This window comes from Diaphorina citri, unplaced genomic scaffold, assembly GCF_000475195.1.
Source record: "Diaphorina citri unplaced genomic scaffold, Diaci psyllid genome assembly version 1.1 scaffold36, whole genome shotgun sequence".
In the NCBI taxonomy this organism is placed as follows: Eukaryota; Metazoa; Arthropoda; class Insecta; order Hemiptera; family Psyllidae; genus Diaphorina; species Diaphorina citri.
In genome coordinates, this window is record NW_007377473.1 from 400,812 (window position 1) to 419,975 (window position 19,164).

The window sequence follows — 19,164 nt, forward strand, 5'->3', positions numbered from 1 at the left end:
CCGCGAACAAAATCGCCAAATTCGCGAACATAATCGCGAAATCCGCGAACAAAATCGCAAAACCCGCGAACATAATCGTCAAATCCGCGAACATAATCGCGAAATCCGCGAACAAAATCGCAAAACCCGCGAACATAATCGTCAAATCCGCGAACATAATCGCGAAATCCGCGAACATATTCGCGAAATCCGCGAACAAAATCGCGAAATCCGCGAACATAATCGCGAGTAATAGAACGGTAAGCGAGTAATAGAAAGGTAGTAATAGAACGGTAAGCGAGCAATAGAACGGTAATAGCTAGGCTTGCCAAATACCAAATCCGCGACCATAATCGCCAAATCCGCGAACAAAATCGCCAAATCCGCGAACAAAATCGCCAAATCCGCGAACACAATCGCCAAATCCGCGAACATAATCGCGAAATCCGCGAACATAATCGCGTAACCCGCGAACATAATCGCCAAATCCGCGAACATAATCGCCAAATCCGCGAACATAATCGCCAAATCCGCGAACAAAATCGCGAAATCCGCGAACATAATCGCGAAATCCGCGAACATAATCGAGAAATCCGCGAACATAATCGCGAAATCCGCGAGCATAATCGCAAAATCCGCGAACAAAATCGCGAAATCCGCGAACATAATCGTGAAACCACGACCATAATCGCCAAATCCGCGAACAAAATCGCCAAATCCGCGAACATAATCGCGAAATCCGCGAACATAATCGCGAAACCCGCGAACATAATCGCCAAATCCGCGAACATGATCGCCAAATCCGCGAACAAAAACGCGAAATCCGCGAACATAATCGCGAAATCCGCAAACATAAACGCGAAATCCGCGAACATAATCGCGAAATCCGCGAACATAATAACCAAATCCGCGAACATAATCGCGAAATCCGCGAAAAAAATCACCAAATCCGCGAACATAATCGCGAAATCCGCGAGCATAATCGCAAAATCCGCGAACAAAATCGCGAAATCCGCGAACATAATCGTCAAATCCGCGAACAATATTGCCAAATCCACGAACACTTCTAGGTGTTGTGGTTCTAGAGATAGAGCGATCAGTGTGTGAAATGTGAATGAGTGAATGGATCTCGTTCTTATAATATAAGATTTTACTGGTCCTAGCATTACAATGATAGGATCAGTTAATTAAAGGAACTCATGTTCATTCATTATTGTTATATTTAGGAAGTGCAAATAGAACATGTGCGACTTTGACAAATAAAAATACAAATGCAAAAAATTGAGGAGTAAAGAAAATGTGTTTTTTTTTTTTATTTCTGGCTTAATATGGTTTGTACAAAATATTTACAATAACTTTAAACCTGGGTTTATAAGTAGCATTGTCCTCATGAGGCTGAGTGCACCCCAAAATCCAAGGAGCACCAGGCAAAAATAATAATAAAAAAAGGAGACCTATTTCCAATAATTTTTCATAACATTGAATAGGTACTTATAAATTAAGTACTTATAAATATAAACTTTTGGTTGTACTTATAAATTATTAATATTAGAGTAGAAAAAAAATCTCTTCTTTGATGAGTTTCAATCCATCCCTGCTTGACTCAAATGGTACTATATTGCAATACTGGATTCAACAATTCACTCTATTATTTCCATAAGAGAGTCGTCACTCTTAAAAGTTGCATAAGCATGCTTGCATGTGCAAGTTAATTCCTGATAGAGTTAAGAGCGAGTGACTGTTACCAGTTGCTACCCTATCTTAACTTCATTTCCAATATTTGCACAAGGTAAGATATACATGATGTAAATGGTAAAAAAAAAGCAGCCAACTGGGAATTGAACCCAGGTCTTCCAGCATGCAAGCTACTCATATTTTCCTTTTGGAACCAAGACAGTTTTTCCCTCTTCTGAAGCTTATTCCCCCTCTTTTAGCGTGGTAGCAGTAGCACCTATACTAAACCATTGGAAATCCGGAATCTTTTTTTAAAAAAAAAAAAAGTTTTACAGGGGGAATTGGAAAAAGCCAGCCATTCCGAGAACGAACATTACTCCATCAGGATAAAATCTGCCACGGGCGGGAATCAAACCCGCGGACTAGTGCTACCAACCAACTTAACTGGGCTGGATTATCTGCAATCTTGAAGAGGGGAAATCGTTTCCGGAAGGAAAACACCTCTAGTGTACTCGGTCATACAGCATGGAGATTGATAAAATGAAATAGAACAAATTGTGTTACAGATTAAATCACTATGCGGGTGCGTTGTGGTCGTTTAACCAAAACATCCTCTGTCAGTGCTGAACTGGTTTTGATTGTTGTTGGGGCAGCAGTGCTTGTGTGGAGTCCAAATCGTTCAGCTCGGGCTTTTTTCTTTGCTTCGATTTCTGTGGCCGATAGAGCTGGGGAGGAGGCGGTAGGTGTGGACGGAGTGGTGGAGATCATCCCAAACCTTTCTGCACGCTTCTTCAGAAGCTCGGAATCAGCAGAGACCTGTAGAGAGTGGAAATTTTAGACTTTATTAACATGGTTTTTATTGTATAAAAAAACACGTGGCTGAGTGGGTATCACACTAAGCTTGCACACAGGAGGTTCAGGGTTTGATTATTGGCAGGGTCAAAGTTATTTTACAACACTCTGACTTGGGACTTAAATAGGGAGTAGACCAGCTTAGTCTGGCTGGAGGGACTTCAAAGGAGGATACCAGCCAGAAATTTTCCTTGCTGAAGGAATAGCTAAAGTTGAGTATGAAGGGCATACATTTTTTTTTCTAGCCACAACCAAACAAGAGCCCAAAGCAATCACCCTAGCTAGAGGCTGACAAAAAACTCTGACCCCATCTAAAACAAGAAAAGGCAAGGATGAAGGTGGGTAGTTCCAATACTCACTGTGTTGGTTTTGACACTAGGAGTACTTGCAGTGCTTGAAGTCAGTCCAAATCTTTCTGCACGAGCTTCCAATTTCACACTGGCAGTACTTCCAGTTGTTGAAGACAATCCAAATCTTTCTGCCCGAGCTTCCAGTTTTGCTTCTGCTGGGAGTCCCACATTGAACTTCTTTGCTCGCATCTCCAATCGTTCCTGAACACTGAGCCCAGACAGCTTAATGACCTTACGATCGGTATTGATAGCCGACTCTGGGGTGGGAGGCTTAGTGAGCGTGCTGCTTGAGTTATTTTCCTTTCCGTTGTCCTCGAAGGAAATTTTGGAATGCTGACTCAGGGATATTCTTTTGGGCTGTGAAACAATGACCAAGTTACATGGTTTATTATGTTTAGCTTATTTGTTTGTTGTCTAAAACATAATCCAATGAAAAATGTAAAAAAACTGCCCAGGATCTGACAGAGATTTTAGTTCTAAATAAACTTCATTTTTTCACACTTAAATATGTTTTGCTGAGGGTTAACTTAAGTGTACAAAAGAACTTACTTGTGACAAAGATTCACTTGAGCTCGAGACTTGATTATCTGACTTCCTTTTCAGCAGATTTGTTGCACTGGTTGTTGAAGTAGGAATATCAGATGGGGAATTAAGAATTTTATCCTCGTCCAAGTCATCGGGTAAAATGTCCGCTACAGTGTCGTCATTGCCGTCAATCTCATCATCTTCTGACTCTGCATCAGAATTGGACACTGGGCTTTTCAGAGTAACACTTCCTAGAATTAAAAGAAAGTTTGGTACTTGTTCAGAAGTCACTTCAAAGGAATTTGCTACTACAAGGAGCTGTCACAAATGAGGAGTGACCAGTGTTATTATAAGGTTAGGTTAATTACAAAAGGAGCTTTCTTTCTCATTGTCTTGACTTATGAATAATTACTGAAAGTTTTTATCTATAGGATAGAATATAACTTTTTAGCCAACCTTTGCATTCTTTGTCAGCCTAGAATGTGTTTAATTTAATGGCAAATCATAAGTTAGGCATACCTTTCAGGTACTTCAACCAAGTATGTGCAACTGCTCTATTGCAACACAAGTGAATTTTTGTTGATGTTGCAATTTGAACCTGAGAACTTCAATATGGTAAGCAAGTGCATTACCACCGGCCTAACCATGCCCCCAGACTATTATTTACTCTCCTTTCTCCTCACATTTATTGAAGTGTGTCAAAAACTTTGCCTGCAGTCTATTCTACTAAATAAGACCTATTCCTTAACTTCAATAAGCTATACTGTTGTTTCTCTGGCCAAATTCCCAAAATAAACAAACCATATATTTAATTTTTATTACCACTTGAATTCAGTGCTTCTTGCAGTCTGTCCACAAGTTCTTGTTTGTTTCCTGTTGAACTCAAGTTCCTTGCTTTGAGTTCTCTCTTAAGGTCTGCAACCTGGAAATTTACGGACACAATTTTTAATCTGGAGCAGGCAAAATTCAAGCTCATTTCTTCCTGTCTTGGTACCTATGTTAAGGTCACTGTAGTTAATCCTGGATCAAGCTTAAACCAAACTCTACACTGGACATTGGACCCACCTAAATTTCATGGTTCTCTCCACTCTCCTGGCTTCAACCTCAATGGAGCTTTAATGATAAGTTCAATATGCTGTCAAAAAAGATTTTACCTTGAACTTGGAGATGTCGTCAGACATTTTGTGGAATCGGTCTTCTTGTTTCTGTTCTTGAAAATAGAGAAATTTGGTCAATTTGGATGATTTTAGTTTTAAAACTAGAATTTAATGAAATTGAAAATTGAAATATTGAAAATGAAAGATCGGAAAAGTTAAAACCGCACAGAGCTCCGAACCGAAAAAATACCGCAGTGCTCGTGCCGCACGCCGTATTCGCGTTTTATTGACGATTGTGAAGTAGGCAAGTGCTTATTTTGTTTTTTCCATGTGTGAGAAGTTAGCCGTTAGCCACTCCTCAAACGGCGCGAATTTTTGAAAATATTCAAAATCATGATTTTGATGTCAGCGATCATCAAGACTATGTTCATCAAGCCCCAGCTGAAGTGGATATTGTGCAGTTACATGTGACCGCTATACAAAAACCTGTTCATCATCATCATCAGCGCAGGGCCAGCCTAGTTATAAGTGGTAAAGTGGTAGACCTTACTCTTTAACTCTTTTTGATCTTGAAGTCCTGAAGAACTCACTCCAGAAAGCATGAGTAATCCTCCAATATGTATACCTGGTAAGCTCTATGCCTCTTCCTTACTAGATATAGACATGTATAGCCTAGGCTTTGTTAAAGTTCTGGTTCTTGATTCAACCAAGAATAGCCAGGTCCTAAGTTTGCATCCACAAAAAAGACCTAGTCTAGACCCTGTACCAATTAGTCTTGGACCAAATGTGTCCAGTGTCCATAACGGAGCCTGGAATCTCCTGCTTTAAGATACACTTGAAAATTCTGAGGTTAGAATGTTATCAAAAATGTTTACAGCCAGCCTATAGATAGCTTAGTTGGTAGTGCGTCTGCCTTGTAAGTGCTAGGCCGTGGGTTTGATTCCCACCCAGGGCAGATTTTATATTGATGGGATAATGTTTGTTCTTGGAACGGCTGGCTTTCTCCTATCCTGTCTTCCTTCTCTCTTCGATTTCGGGACGATAAGACCATAGTAGTTACAGTTCCCTCTGTCAAACCTCTTTAAAAAAAAAAAAAATGTTTACAAAACCACGTATTCTCAGAATTCATGGATTCTCAGAATAAATACTCAGAATTCTCAGAATTCATGGATTTTCAGAATAAATTCTCAATTTCTAAATTTTCAGCAGTGGTTGGGAGGTCAAGACTCCATTGAAGCTGCTCTAAGGTTGGGACTAGGTTTGATGGTTGGGGCTCATTTATAAACTCCTGTTTATTCTCTAGGAGATTTGTTTCCAAAGCCTTCTACAAATTTTGAAGTGTACTTGTGGCCTGTGTGAACAGTTCCTGATTACACGGGGAGTATTTTAAGATGGAAAATTTGTGACCAAAAATTGGCCGCCACGATTTTTGGAGAAAAATTTTTAAAAAAAAAAAAAAAAAAAAAAGAACAGTAACCCACTCTGCAATTTTAAACACAAAAAGATTGATAAGTACAAATAATTATTTTTCATTTCAAATTTTTAGGTCAAAGGATATGCCAGTTGGATTCGGATATTGTTGGAGGCCGAGGAACTTATGTTAGACAAGGCTATTTGTATTCTACTCTGGCAGGAACAGTCTCTATTAACAAACATGTTGAAGACAATAAAGAGGTAAGAGCACAGTCCAACAGTCTCTATCAAAGACATTAAAAAAGTAAGATAATATAGTGATAATAGACTCTTGAGTGGAAGGTAACCAATAGGCAAGGTTAATGCCAGAGGCCTCTACCACCTAACCCTTAGAGCTCAATTATTATGTTTTCAATTTCTCAAATATATGAAGATAAAATTCCATGCATTGGCTGGGATCAAACCCATGCCCTCCTGTTTACTAGGAGAGCATCTTGTTTCGTAGGTAGTACATATTTCATTTCATCTTCCTCAATTTGTGCATTGCCAAAACCGGTGAATGGAAAAGGTCAATCAAAAATGTTGACCCCACTTGAGGGGGAAAAGACATAATAAAAGAAGAACAAGTAATGGTGTACAAAAACATGTCATTACTCGGCCCTAAAACTTTGTCAATTTCTTGTTCAGGTATCTGTGATAGAAGTTTCATCGTACAAGAAAGAAGTCATTGTTCCCACTCCTGGAGATGTTGTTACTGCAAGGGTATGTAATTTTCAAAACTGCATGTTCTGTGACCTGTAGTACCCTCTTCTTGTTGCTTTTGGTATAACACTGACAATGCAGTGCAGTGAAGCAGAAGGGAGATTAGAGGAGTGCAATGAGGGGAAAGGGAGGGAGGTACTAATACTATGTAAAGGAGGAGAACACTAATTATGAACTGAATGAAAGGCGGGGTACAAAATTGATTTCCAAACTTTTTTGGGGTGGGATGCCAGTTTTGTTTATTATTATTATTATTATTATTATTATTATTATTATTATTATTATTATTATTATTATTATTATTTTATTTTGTTTTTATTTTATTTTTTTCGTTATGTATCTTTATCTTCATATTTATGTTTGGTTTATTGTTATATGTATACTTTTTATTTTTTTTTTTTTTTTACGCACTTGATTTCTTTTGGAGCAAACTACTTGTTTATAGGTACCACAAAGTGGTATTTTTTGGAGGGATCTTTTCTTTTTATTAATTAAGTTATAAAAAGCAACCTCCGTGGCCGAGTGGGTATCACACTAGGCTTGCACACAGGAGGCCCGGGTTCAATTTCCGGCGGAGCCAAGGTTTTTTGGCTCTGTGCTTGGATTTCGGGGTGCACTCAGCCTTGTGAGGACAATTGAGTAGCTGCTTTAATCGAGTAGCGATCAGTGATGGCATTACCAGTGTAAAGAGATTAGTGAAATGTGGAAATTGATTGCAAAGGAGGCACTTCGTAATCGTAATGTTGTGATATCCTCAAAAATGGTAAAAAAAAGCTCTGCTTTACCACAAAGAATTTGAGATTTGAATTAAGTCATAAAATCCTTGTTTCCCTTCAGATAATGGCTGTGCAGCAACATCTATGCAAGGCTCACGTCATCAGTGTAGGCAACACAGCACTATCAAGAACTTTCCGAGCACTGCTGAGGCGAGAGAATGTCAGAGCTACGGAGATCGACAGGATAGAAATGTACAAGTGCTATCGACCGGGAGACATTATTCTGGCGCGAGTTGTATCCTTTATTTCATCTTAGCTGTATTTTTATTATCAGTGCCCTAAATCACCAAAGTATGGAAAAGTATCTTACAAGTGTAATAGCCAATGGAAAAGCAGAATTTTGAATTTGGACGAATCATATCGAAATATGGAATTGTAAATACTTTTCCATACTTTGGTGATTTAGGGCACTGGTCAGCTCCCATGGTGTAGTTGTTACTGCACTTGCCTTGCACGCGAGAGACCCGGGTTCGATTCCCGGCGGGGTCAAAAAAAAAAATGCATAATGGATATTATTGATTCTTCAGCCTCGTGAGGAAAATGAGTAGCTATGTAACATAAATGCGCATAGCGACCGTGGTGCCAGCATGGGTGCTGGATTATTGAGATATTCGGAAAATTCTACTATGCTGCAGTGAACACCAAAGTTGTGATATAATAACACAGTGAAACGGCATTTATTTATTTGAGTACTTGCAGTTATAAAATATTCTAACCTGATCAGCATCCCCCCTATCATTACCTCTCTCTCATTATCTTCCTGTCAAAATCATTTGGTATCCTTTGTCTATGAGGCAACCTGCTGTTAAGCAGGAAGGTGGTTAAGCATTTCTCTCTCCTCTTATTATTATACTTTTTTTTTTTCGGGTTACTTTCCGGTGTTCTCGTGTTGACCTAGCACCCAAATGGGAAGTATTGTGTCTCTTCTCACCCATCTGATGAGAGGCATACTACGGGATGGGCATGCTACGACACAGACCATACGAGTCTAATGTAGCAGTTGTTTCATTGCTACGAAATAAAAACGGCAATGAAACACACGTTGTTTTTTTTTACCTTCTTAAGGAGATTCCGCTTTGGACGTCCACTTTTGCTGCTCCAGGCCAGTTATGTATTGCCAACGGTTATCTGAACGTTTCGTAGGTAGTAGGTATATCATATTCATCAATTTGTGCATTGCCTTGACTCTTGTTCTTCTCTCAGCTTCCTCTGAAGGAGTTACATTCGTATCAGCTCTCAACTGCAGAAAATGAACTGGGTGTTGTAATAGCTTTGAGCGAAGCAGGTACGTTTTGTAATAAGGTAGATACACACTACCATCATGTGAGCTCATGTGACACTGCCTCGACAGCATAAATTCACCTCGTGGATCGACGGCCGATGACTAAGTAACTAAGTATGGAGTGTACAGTCCACGTCAACTGGGAAGTCCGATGGAAGCGCATGGAGGGGAACCGCAACTTTTCAACACGAGGCTGGCATGATGTTTTGGATGGCCAAAGAAATTTTCCCAGTTTTTAAATTACCTAGTCAGTTTTTTTTTTTTACTTTAAATTAAACTTGTTAAAAGCCTAGTAACTCGTAGCTAGCGGGTAGCGCGTCTCCCTTGTAAGCGTTAGGTCTCGGGTTCAACTCAGGATAGGAGAAAGCCAGCCGTTCCGAGAACGAACCTTATCTGTTTGGGATAAAATCCGCCCCGGGCGGGAATCGAACCCACGACCTAGCACTTACAGACGCTCTACCCTCCAAGCTAAATAGGCAAATGTACCTATATTGAAAATTTCTATTTTACCTATTTTTTACTTTCCTTATCCTATAGGAAAGAAAGTAATGTAATCGGGTCAAATTTTCGATGGTCAGTTTTTAGTGCCAAAACACTTTTTAAGGTCCCTAGAGCCTAAATCCAAAGTTTCAGCCATTGGTCCGTGTGTCTGTATGTCCGTCTGTCTGTAAACAAAATATCTCGGGAACGGTATGAGCTAGAGACTTGAAATTTGGTATGTAATTCACAAATGTGACAAGGATGCAACTCAAAACGTTTGGTTGAGATAGGTGCTGCGGTTGGCGGTATTTTGACCGCTTTTTGACGGTTGTCGACCGCCTTTTCCTGTTCCCCACATCTATAATTATGTCTTCAAACAAAAAATAATAATATAAATGGCTAGTTGTAAATTTTAAATCCCTAATTCAGATCATTTTCATCGGTTTTTCACCTGGTCTATTTGTCTTCAAAAGGCGGCAGTCCGTACAGTTCGGGTTTGAACTCCTCCAGTGAGTTGAGTACGAGGTCCGCAGCCTCGGTACGGTGTTTGGGTACGGTGGGATCCGGCACCATGACGCAACTCATGCCCGCCGCTTTGGCCCCCAGGACTCCGTTCGGCGCGTCCTCGAACACCAGACACTGAAACCGAGAAGGAAAAGAGACAATAAAAAAAAAGAATAGAATACAGAATAAAATAAGAAGAGCGCGCAGGACTGCGGGAAATGTTTTGCGCGCATCCGAGATTTTGTTGTCGAAAATGCAATTGATACAACTCCGCAAGACCTGGACGAGAGGAGAGAGGAAAAAAACGGTAAGAAAATTAAGATAATTATGTAGATTTGACTCACATTTCGCGATTGCAAATATCTGAACTTTGAACGGGTTACTTTCTGGTGTTCTTTTCTTGACCCAGCATTAGCACCTAAATCGCCTAAATGAGAAGTAATATGTCTCCTGATAAGGGACATACTATGTTGAGCGTGGTACGACACAGACCACACGAGTCTGATGTAGCAGTCGTATCAACGCTGTTTTACTTACCCTCATCATCATGAAAGGTATAGCAATAGAGTCTGGTGGAGGGGCTTTGTTCATCGACCTGTCCTATAGGATAGAACGATAATGGTTATGTATGTATGTACTGTCCACGTCAACTGGGAAGTCCGATGGAAGCGCATGGAGGGGAACCGCAACTTCTCAACTGTTCGGACAGTTCTAAAAGTTTCACCATTCGATTCGGCGTGAAAAATCCCATGGGATCAACTATTCACATGCTTACTTGTTAATCAACGAGCTATTTTTTGACGAGTGCGCACCCAAAGGTCATCGGACTTCCCAGTTGAAGTGGACTGTAGATTTGACCTAAATCTTAAAAAAATAAAGGTAAGTAGATATTAGTGCCTTATATGGACTGTTGATTAGGACATGTAGTCCCTTTATCTCAACAGTTGCACCACTTTAGGTGCAGGTAGGTACATAAATAGGTACAAGTACCAATTAAGGGACTAAAATATTTTTACGGGTGACAAAATGGTTATCCACCTATTCACCTCTGTCGTTCAAGTCACAGTATACTCACTCAGTCCTATCAAATTACCTTTAAAATATTCGACCATTCGTTGAAAGTAGGTACTGTGGTCAGTGACTGGAGCATGACCTGAACGGATAGTAGGAATTGGACTTTATTATTCACTGTTATAACTCAATCATTTATCTGAACGTCTGTATCACATACCTCAAGCCGTCTGGCAGAATTGCTGACTATGTGTCTAGTATCATTGATATTGGAAATGTGAGGTCCCATTGGTACTATTCTAGGAGGTAGAGGTTTGAGCGATTGTAACCTGAGAAGTAAGAAAAAGTTTTACATTCAGGAATGCGGTCTAGAAAATATGCTCCTTTATGGTCGGAACCACGATCTGAATTTAAACATTGTTCAAGTTAAACATTGGAGAAGAGAAAAAAGTTTTACATTCAGGAATGCGGTCTAGAAAATATGCTCCTTTATGGTCGGAACCACGATCTGAATTTAAACATTGATCAAGTTAAACATTGTATTGTTAAGGCATTAAATTTAAAATAAATTAAAACTTACCAAGATAAATCAGTCCTACTTCCTCTGATCAATGAAGCATTCAATCAGAAAAACGAAACATAATATTTATTGGTCAAAGAGGACATTAAACTATTCAACTCAGCTGGTTTATAATTAATTTTAAAATTAATTAAAAATTAAAACTTACCAAGATAAATCAGTCCTACTTCCTCTGATCAATGAAGCATTCAATCAGAAAAACGAAACATACTTAATATTTATTGGTCAAAGAGAACATTAAACTATTCAACTCAGTTGGTTTATATGGACGTCAAAGTAAGCGAAGGGACGTGGGTTCAAATCTTAACTGATGCATGTGATTTTATCATTCAGTCTGACCATTACTTAAGAAGAGATTACTGGTATTTGTCTCTTTTACAGTATTTTATGTTCCGTGTCCGCGAGATAGGCAAGTGGTACCTACCTATCTCATGGTGTTGGAAGGATTGGGGCCAGCCTAGTTAGCTTAGTTGGTATGAATATTTTTCTTTTACGGCTTTCTTTTAAGTGGTAGGGTTCTCCTAGAGGAGCTCTTCCACCCAACCACAATTTTACACCAATACAAAAAATTGTACTCTGCCCACAGACACTGACAAATTTTCACTTTCAAAATTCTCAGGATAAAATTCCATACCTCGGCTGGGATTGAACCCACGCCCACCTGTTTACCAGGCGAGCGCCTTGACCACTACACCACCGAGGTAGGTAAAGGTAATACTCGTAAGTGCACGGGCACAACGGTGACCATAGATCATTGACCCTCACCGAGATCATCAACCATAGCAGAAAAAATACTCACCCCAATTTCTTCATTTTCTTCAAGGGTCGGTAGTCGGTACTATGGTCAAGGCTCCATTGAGGACACTTCTTAAAGGTGCGTTTGTCAATCGTTAAGTAAAAGTCCTACAGTACCACAATGGGTAGTGTAGAAACATCAAGTCACGCGACCTCATAGGGAGTCAGAAAGATGTAGTTCAAAGTTTTCCAATGCCAGCCGAGTTAGCTTAGTTGGTAGTGCGTCTGCCTCCAGAACACTAAAAAAAGAATTGGAAGAACAAATTACTAAGAACTTCACAGCCAGCTGACCAAGGCCAACTCACGAAGGCATTGAAGGTAGGGATTTACCTAATTTCAATACATTTTGGAAGTTGAGTTTTTTGCTCTTCAAGCCAGTCCAGCCAGCCTAGTTAGCTTAGTTGGTAGTGCGTCCTGTGCGTCTGCCTTGTAAGCGCTAGGCCATAAGAACAAACATATCGCAGGATCTGGTTTTTCTCAAAGGCACTTTTAAATTGAGGTTACTCAGTATCTCAGGTGAATAGATGAGATTATGAAGAACCTTGTAGATAAAAACCAGATCCTGCATGTCCCTTCTATTTTTTAAGCTGGTAATTTTGTACTAGTGTATTTTCTGAGTGTACTAGTGTAGGAGTTGAAATTTTCGTTTCTCGTTTCAGGCGAAGTGATGGTGCCGATCTCGTGGACTGAAATGCAATGTCCTCTCACCAGACTCAAGGAATTCCGCAAGGTTGCCAAAGTAGCGCCAGAAACTCTGGATGTCGATGATGATTCCGATTCCGATTGAAAGTCAAACCCCTCTTGGGCCTAGCGCTAGCTCGGGGGTTCGATTCCCGCCCAGGGCGAATTTTATGCCAAGTCACTATTAATGAATTTATTGACCGAACGATAGTGAAGGTCTATGTTTTAACTCGGCCGTTTTGCATTTGGTTTGGATGTCTGTATGTTCCGCTATAACTGCCGATTGCCTGGTCTGATTTTGATGAAATTTGGTACATATGTTCCTTGAATCAAGGCACGTCGATCCTTGAAATTTGGGGCCCCAAAGTTGAACGGGGCCCCCGTTACGATCTTTCAAAGCTTTACGATCCCCCAATACAGTTGCCACGCATATCAATACATATTCATATGCGCATAGGACTGAAAAGTCCCTTTACTCTAGCAGTCTGCAGTAGGCTACTACTATTATTCTCGCATAGGACTGAAAAGTCCCTTTACTCCAGCAGTAGGCTACTACTATTATTGTGGTCAAATTCTCAAATTAGGATTGAGGATAAAATTCCATACCTCGGCTGGGATTGAACCCACGCCCTCCTGTTTACCAGGCGAGCGCCTTGACCACTAAATAGGACTGAAAAGTCCCTTTACTCCAGCAGTAGGCTACTACTATTATTGTGGTCAAATTCTCAAATTATATTGAGGAAAATTCCATACCTCGGCTGGGATTGAACCCACGCCCTCCTGTTTACCAGGCGAGCGCCTTGACCACTACACCACCGACGGAGGTGATAATAGTGTACCTGTCCTCGAGAGTACCTACTTTTTCGGCTCTGTGCTTGGAGTTCGGGGTGCACTCAGCCTCGTGAGGACAATTGAGTAGCTACTTTAATTGAGTAGCGACCAGTGGCCGCATTACCATAGTAAAAAGAAAAATCATCAGATATGTCAGAATAGTAAAGGAGGCTCTTAGTAATGCTGTGATATCCACAAAAATTGTGAAGAAGCAGCTTCACCACAAATAAAGCATGATTTAGATTTTAGATTTACAACTCTGCTACACGAAGGTTGGTACGCACCTTGCTTGGTTGGGGTTTCTCGTCAAATCGTTTAGCTGCCACCAGAAACACATCCGGTGCAGGTTTCCCCTGTTTCACCTCTGGATCGGCAGATCCTAACACAACATGATGGAAGAGCTTCAGCGTGTCCTTGTGGCGGGAGGTCTTGAGTTCGAAACTTTCCTTGGCAGAACTTGTGGCGATGGCGAACGGTATGTTGTGCTTGTGCAGATGATTGATGAGCCTGAGTGCACCTGCAATTCAAAAGAATAGTCTCCTTGCTTTCATAATGATAAGACCTTATCCCAACCTAGTTAGCTTGGTTGGTAGTGTGTCTGCCTTGTAAGCGCTAGGCCGCGAGTTCGATTCCCGCCCGGGGCGGATTTTATCCTGAAGGGATAAGGTTCGTTCTCGGAACGGCTGGCTTTCTCCTATCCTGTCTTCCTTCTCTCTTCGATTCCTGGATGATAAGACCTTAGCAGTTACAGTTCCCTCTGTCAAACTTCTTAAAATAATACTACTTAATATTTTTGTCCCATATTAAAAAGTAACAGAAGTGTCAAGGAAGATCCAGGAGAGGAGATTACATTGGTATGGTCATGTTGAAAGAAGAGATGAGAGCTACATAGGGAAGAGAGTGGAGAGAATGGAAGTGAGGGGGAGAAAAGGGTGGAGGAAGCCAAAGAAAAGGTGGAAAGATTGTGTGAATCAAGACTTGAGTGAGAGAAATTTAACAGGGTATGAGGTATACAATAGGGCTGTCTGGAAGGGACTGACAAGAAACACCAACCCTATTTAAGTAGGAAATGGATAGGGAGGAGAAGAAGAGTATCACTCCCACATTACTTCATCCTCTGTGGCCATAAAAGCCTTCAAAAGTACCTGGCATCCATTCTGCCGATGACATGAGGGGTGTGTACGTATCGACTATTTCCTTATACACTTCATCCTTTGTCTTTCCACTCTCTGACAGCTTTGTTTCTCGGAACAGGATCTTCATCATGTCCGGAGGCTGACTTCCCAACACCATTGCTTTGACATCGTCCGGGTACTCACAGCCGTATTTCTTCAGAACAGTACTGATCCCATACTTGTATACTCTTTCGGTGTCTGATGAAAGAAAACCATAGAATGATTTTTTTTTTTTTTTTTTTTAGGGCTTTATTTTAAGTGGCAGGGTTCTTACTTATGTGAGCTCTTCCAACCAACCAGAATTATTTATTTACAGATCAGACAGACCTTAAACAGATTAAGGTTTGTTCTACAAACATCTGATTTTCACCTATCCTGTCCTCCTTCTCTCTTCAATCTCAGAATGATAATACCTCTGTTACCGAAGAGAGAAGGAAGACAGGATAGGAGAAAGCCAGCCGTTCCGAGAACGAACATTATCCCATCAGGATAAAATCCGCCCCGGGCCTAGCGCTTACAAGGCAGATGCACTACTAACTAAGCTAACTAGGCTGGCTAGTACCTACTTTATTATGGGAAAACTTTGAACTACATCTTTCTGGTTCCCAATGAGCTCACGTGACGTGACGTGATGGTAGTGTGTTTCTACCTTCACACTCCAGCTCCAGGATACCCAAGTCGCGCGACTCCAGTGTGAGAGGTCTCTAGGACTCGCCTCGTAATCAGGAGGTCACTGGTTCAAATCCCGGACATGAAATATTTGTAAATATTTTGAATGAAATACAAACTATAACATGTGCAACAAATAAAATCTGATAATTGTTTTTATATTTTTTGAAATTATAAACTGTTTTCAATTGTTCTAAAATCTAATGTAAATCATCAATAAAATTATCTAATTAAAAATAACAACGAAACAATCACGAAAAAGCTTTGGGTTCGAGTATTAAACGACTAAAAAATAAATGAAATTTACAAATCTAGAGACACAAAATAAGTACAACAATTTGGTGCACGGCCACAATTTAGATTAAAAAGAGTGAAACAATCAGATTGGTTGATTTTAAACAGTTTGAGTCAGCGCTAGGCCGCTGGTTCGATTCCCGCCCGAGGCGGATTTTGGCATAATGTTCGTTCTCGGAACGGCTGGCTTTCTCCTATCCTGTCTTCCTTCTCTCTTCGATTTCGGGACGATAAGACCTGAGCAGTTACAGTTCCCTCTGTCAAAACTCTGTTAAAAAAATCTGATTTTCTATAATCAAACAATCAGATCACTTGATTTTCATTTATATTAAATTCAATTAACATTTAATCTGAAAGAGTGGTCCGAATATTTATCAAGTACAACTTTAAACTAAAACAACATTATGGCATCAAATGAAAATAATATGACCTATCTAAGTACGAACGAAATCTAATTTGTAATAATTTATCTATTGTTCCATATACAATTAGGGGGAGGGGGACTTTTTCAGGAATAGACGCTAGCTGGAAAATCTACTTGAGTACTTCTAAATTGAGACTAAAAAAGCCAAACTCGTGGGTTCGAATCCCAGCGGAGAAAATTGATCCTAAAAGAACTACGTGTGTAAAAAGTGGACAAAAAATATGTGTGAAAGTTACATATTAATCTTAGAGGGAAATCGTGTGTGTGTGGGGGGGGGATAAAAAAAATATCTTGCATTAAAACTATGAAAGGGTTATCATGTGTTTTTTTTTTTTTTTTTAAAAAAAAAAATTTTGCATTAAAACAATGAAAGGGTTATACTTTTTTTTTTTTTTTTTTTTTTTTTTCAATTGATTATGAAAAATTTAGGGTATTGAGCAGCGGTACAAAGAAAGGAAAACTTGGCAAAAGGAGCATTATCTAATTCCTCATTAAGGTTTACCTAAGTATATACATGATGTTTCATTGGTTATTTTAATTATTAAATATGAATATTGAGGTAGAAGAAATAGGAATAAGAAGTTAGATAGGGGTAGAAGGAGTATTATTTAATTCCATATTCATTAAGTACATAGTGCATCATGTTCTGATGGTTCTTATGTTATTTATTACATATCAATAATTCAATATTGAGGTAAAAAAAAAAAAATAGGAATAATAAGGTAGGGTGCGCTGAGGTAAGCATAGATATCTAGGTTGTAACAAAACTTGGCTTCAAATGCAAGCAATAACACAGGTGAGCAAGTGTGTGGACCTAATTGGGTATTGGGCAAAACATTTTTTTTTTTTTTTTTTTTTTTTTTACTTTTATTTTCCATTCGCTCTACAATTTTTTTTACTTAAAACACCCTTTATATATTTTACTTTAATACATTCCCTTCCAAGAAACACATATCTAGGAGGGGGCCTGGGCCACTATTTCCCAACAAGGCAGAACAGAAGTTTAGGCGTGAGGAGTTCATAGGGGCATTCAAGGAACATAAAGGACGGACTTCTAATAATAAAAGTGGCTAGTTTTAAATTTTAAATCCAGCCAGCCTGGTTAGCTTAGTTGGTAGTGCGTCTGACTTGTAAGCGCTAGGCCGCGGGTTCGATTCCCGCCCGGGGCGGATTTTATCCTAATGGGATAATGTTCGTTCTCGGAACGGCTGGCTTTCTACTATCCTGTCTTTTTTCTCTCTTCGATTTCGGGACGATAAGACCATAGCAGTTACAGTTCTCTCTGTCAAACCTCTTAATAATAATAAAAAAAAATTAAATCCCTAAATTCAGATCATTTTCATCAGCATTTCATTTCCTTTTTCCTGCTTATTTGTCTTCAAAAGGAGGCAGAACATTCCAGAGATATAGAATTAATGAACAGATCGGAATGAATGGAGAAGAAGAACTAAGCTGCTGTTACCAACCAATTGCCAGATTGTAACCTAAAAACGAAATAATGATAAAAATGGCAAGTTTTAAATTTTGAATTCCTAATTGAGATCATTTTCATCAGTTTTTCACCTCCCTTTTTAAGATCCGTCATCATCATCCTCCTTTTCCTGTTCCCCACATCTATAATATTATGTCTTCAAACAAAAAATAATAATATAAATGGCTAGTTATAAATTTTAAATCCCTAATTGAGAACATTTTTATCAGTTTTTCACCTCAAGATCCGTCATCATCATCCTCCTTTTCCTGTTCCCCACATCTATAATTATGTCTTCAAACAAAAAATAATAATATAAATGGCTAGTTGTAAATTTTAAATCCCTAATTGAGAACATTTTCATCTTTTCCTTTTTTTTTTTTTTTTTTTTTTTTTTTTTTTCTGATACATAATTATTATAGAGCTTTTATCTTCTCTTATTAATACATTTCTGAATGGCTGAAAGTAATACATATGTGGGTCAAGGTATAATATTTACCTATATGAAGGAATTAGACTGAAATTATTCATACATTTAGGATACAAATTGTAAAAATGTAGAGAGCAAATATTCACTCTGCATTAGCATCACAGCAAGACCTTGGTCTACATTTGATTGACGGGTATGTACAGAACAAAGGTTATCAGTTGTACATCAAATCAATCAATACATGCTATGACCTGACCTAGTTTAGATCATTTTGTGTGAGCAGACTGACATGAGAATGGTTATTGGGCCAACCCCTCTTTGATTATTTTTTGGTTGGTAGTTCTTCTGCCTTGTAAGCACCAGGCCCCAGGTTTGATTCCTGTCTGGGGCAGATTTTATCCTAAATGGAAAATTCTACAACAGAACCACTGATGAGCCATGAAAAAAAGACAACCCCCACCCAAAAAAAATTGAATGAAAAGAAAAATATTGTTCTTACCAAGAAGCAATCCGTCCATGTCAAATATCACATGAGTGACATAATTCAAAACTTGAGAAATGTTCATGGTTCTTTTCAAAACTTGGGAAATGTTCATAAACTGTCAAAAGCACTTGGGGGAAACAGCTCTTCTCTTTCTGCTGATTTCTAGCCAAAATTTTCACTGATAGGGAAAGGAAGATTCTTGAAGATTTTTTTATCAGCGACTTCCAGCAACAGCAAAAATCCAAATTTCCAAAACCGGCTGATCATATATTGCGTCAATTGCGTGTTGCGTTTTTATTTTTAAAGGGCGTCGTCTTTCCCCTCTCAAAAAAGGTGCCCTCTACACGTTTGAAAGTTCTCGATATATGTAAATCGATTTTAAAATTTTAAATTTATATTTCACAGACAATATGATTTTTATGACTATTAAATATGATAGGTATGGTTGGTTTTATCCTTTTATCTATTTAAATACTGGGATTACTGGGGGACTTTGAAAAAATAAAATAATAATATAAATTTCATTAACGTGATCTCACCTCTTGCTCTTCGTGTGAAAGGAACTTTTTAGCTTTCTTTCTTCTTTCCGAAAGCAGCCGATCTTTTCCGAAAAACTACGAAAAGT

The 19,164-nt window shown here is 39.1% G+C and overlaps 3 protein-coding genes and 1 long non-coding RNA gene across 5 annotated transcripts; 1 reads left to right on the plus strand and 3 right to left on the minus strand.

Annotated features, from left to right (window-relative positions):
* Positions 1-1,260: 1,260 nt before the first annotated feature.
* LOC103512243 (SAP domain-containing ribonucleoprotein) lies at positions 1,261-4,741 on the minus strand. Of its 2 annotated transcripts, none has more exons than XM_008477004.3 (5): positions 4,535-4,741; positions 4,203-4,302; positions 3,405-3,631; positions 2,895-3,212; positions 1,261-2,469 (listed from the first exon to the last, which is right to left on the minus strand). In XM_008477004.3, the coding sequence occupies exons 1-5, from the start codon at positions 4,559-4,561 to the stop codon at positions 2,221-2,223; spliced, it is 921 nt and encodes a 306-aa protein (XP_008475226.1). In that variant the 5' UTR covers positions 4,562-4,741; the 3' UTR covers positions 1,261-2,220. The 2 variants fall into 2 exon arrangements, with proteins under 2 accessions (XP_008475226.1, XP_008475219.1); XM_008476997.3 differs by having other exon boundaries at positions 2,865-3,212; positions 4,535-4,740.
* Positions 4,742-4,863: 122 nt separating this feature from the next.
* Positions 4,864-12,970, plus strand: LOC103512268 (exosome complex component CSL4). Its single transcript, XM_008477024.3, has 6 exons — positions 4,864-5,105; positions 6,024-6,151; positions 6,578-6,652; positions 7,490-7,663; positions 8,632-8,713; positions 12,740-12,970. Exons 1-6 carry the CDS (start codon positions 5,078-5,080, stop codon positions 12,865-12,867), a joined length of 615 nt encoding a protein of 204 aa, XP_008475246.1. The 5' UTR covers positions 4,864-5,077; the 3' UTR covers positions 12,868-12,970.
* Positions 9,536-18,803, minus strand: LOC103512259 (pseudouridine-5'-phosphatase-like). Its single transcript, XM_008477013.3, has 4 exons — positions 18,555-18,803; positions 14,738-14,965; positions 13,877-14,109; positions 9,536-9,829 (listed from the first exon to the last, which is right to left on the minus strand). The coding sequence occupies exons 1-4, from the start codon at positions 18,649-18,651 to the stop codon at positions 9,647-9,649; spliced, it is 741 nt and encodes a 246-aa protein (XP_008475235.1). The 5' UTR covers positions 18,652-18,803; the 3' UTR covers positions 9,536-9,646.
* LOC113468688 lies at positions 9,924-11,311 on the minus strand. The gene is made up of 3 exons (XR_003392349.1): positions 11,286-11,311; positions 10,926-11,034; positions 9,924-9,973 (listed from the first exon to the last, which is right to left on the minus strand). It is a non-coding gene; the product is annotated as an uncharacterized LOC113468688 (long non-coding RNA).
* Positions 18,804-19,164: the final 361 nt, after the last annotated feature.

Coding starts and splice junctions, on each gene's coding strand:
- LOC103512268 (XM_008477024.3), top strand. CDS start 5,078: ATGAGTAATCCTCCAATATGTATACCTG. Junction 6,152..6,577: donor ATGTTGAAGACAATAAAGAG/GTAAGAGCACAG, acceptor TTTCTTGTTCAG/GTATCTGTGATAGAAGTTTC. Junction 7,664..8,631: donor ACATTATTCTGGCGCGAGTT/GTATCCTTTATT, acceptor TTCTTCTCTCAG/CTTCCTCTGAAGGAGTTACA.
- LOC103512259 (XM_008477013.3), bottom strand. CDS start 18,651: ATGAACATTTCCCAAGTTTTGAAAAGAACCATGAACATTTCTCAAGTT. Junction 14,966..18,554: donor CATGGACGGATTGCTTCTTG/GTAAGAACAATA, acceptor TTCTTTCATCAG/ACACCGAAAGAGTATACAAG. Junction 14,110..14,737: donor ATCGGCAGAATGGATGCCAG/GTACTTTTGAAG, acceptor TTTGAATTGCAG/GTGCACTCAGGCTCATCAAT.
- LOC103512243 (XM_008476997.3), bottom strand. CDS start 4,561: ATGTCTGACGACATCTCCAAGTTCAAG. Junction 3,632..4,202: donor AGAAGCACTGAATTCAAGTG/GTAATAAAAATT, acceptor TTTTAATTCTAG/GAAGTGTTACTCTGAAAAGC. Junction 2,470..2,864: donor CTAGTGTCAAAACCAACACA/GTGAGTATTGGA, acceptor CACTCTCTACAG/GTCTCTGCTGATTCCGAGCT.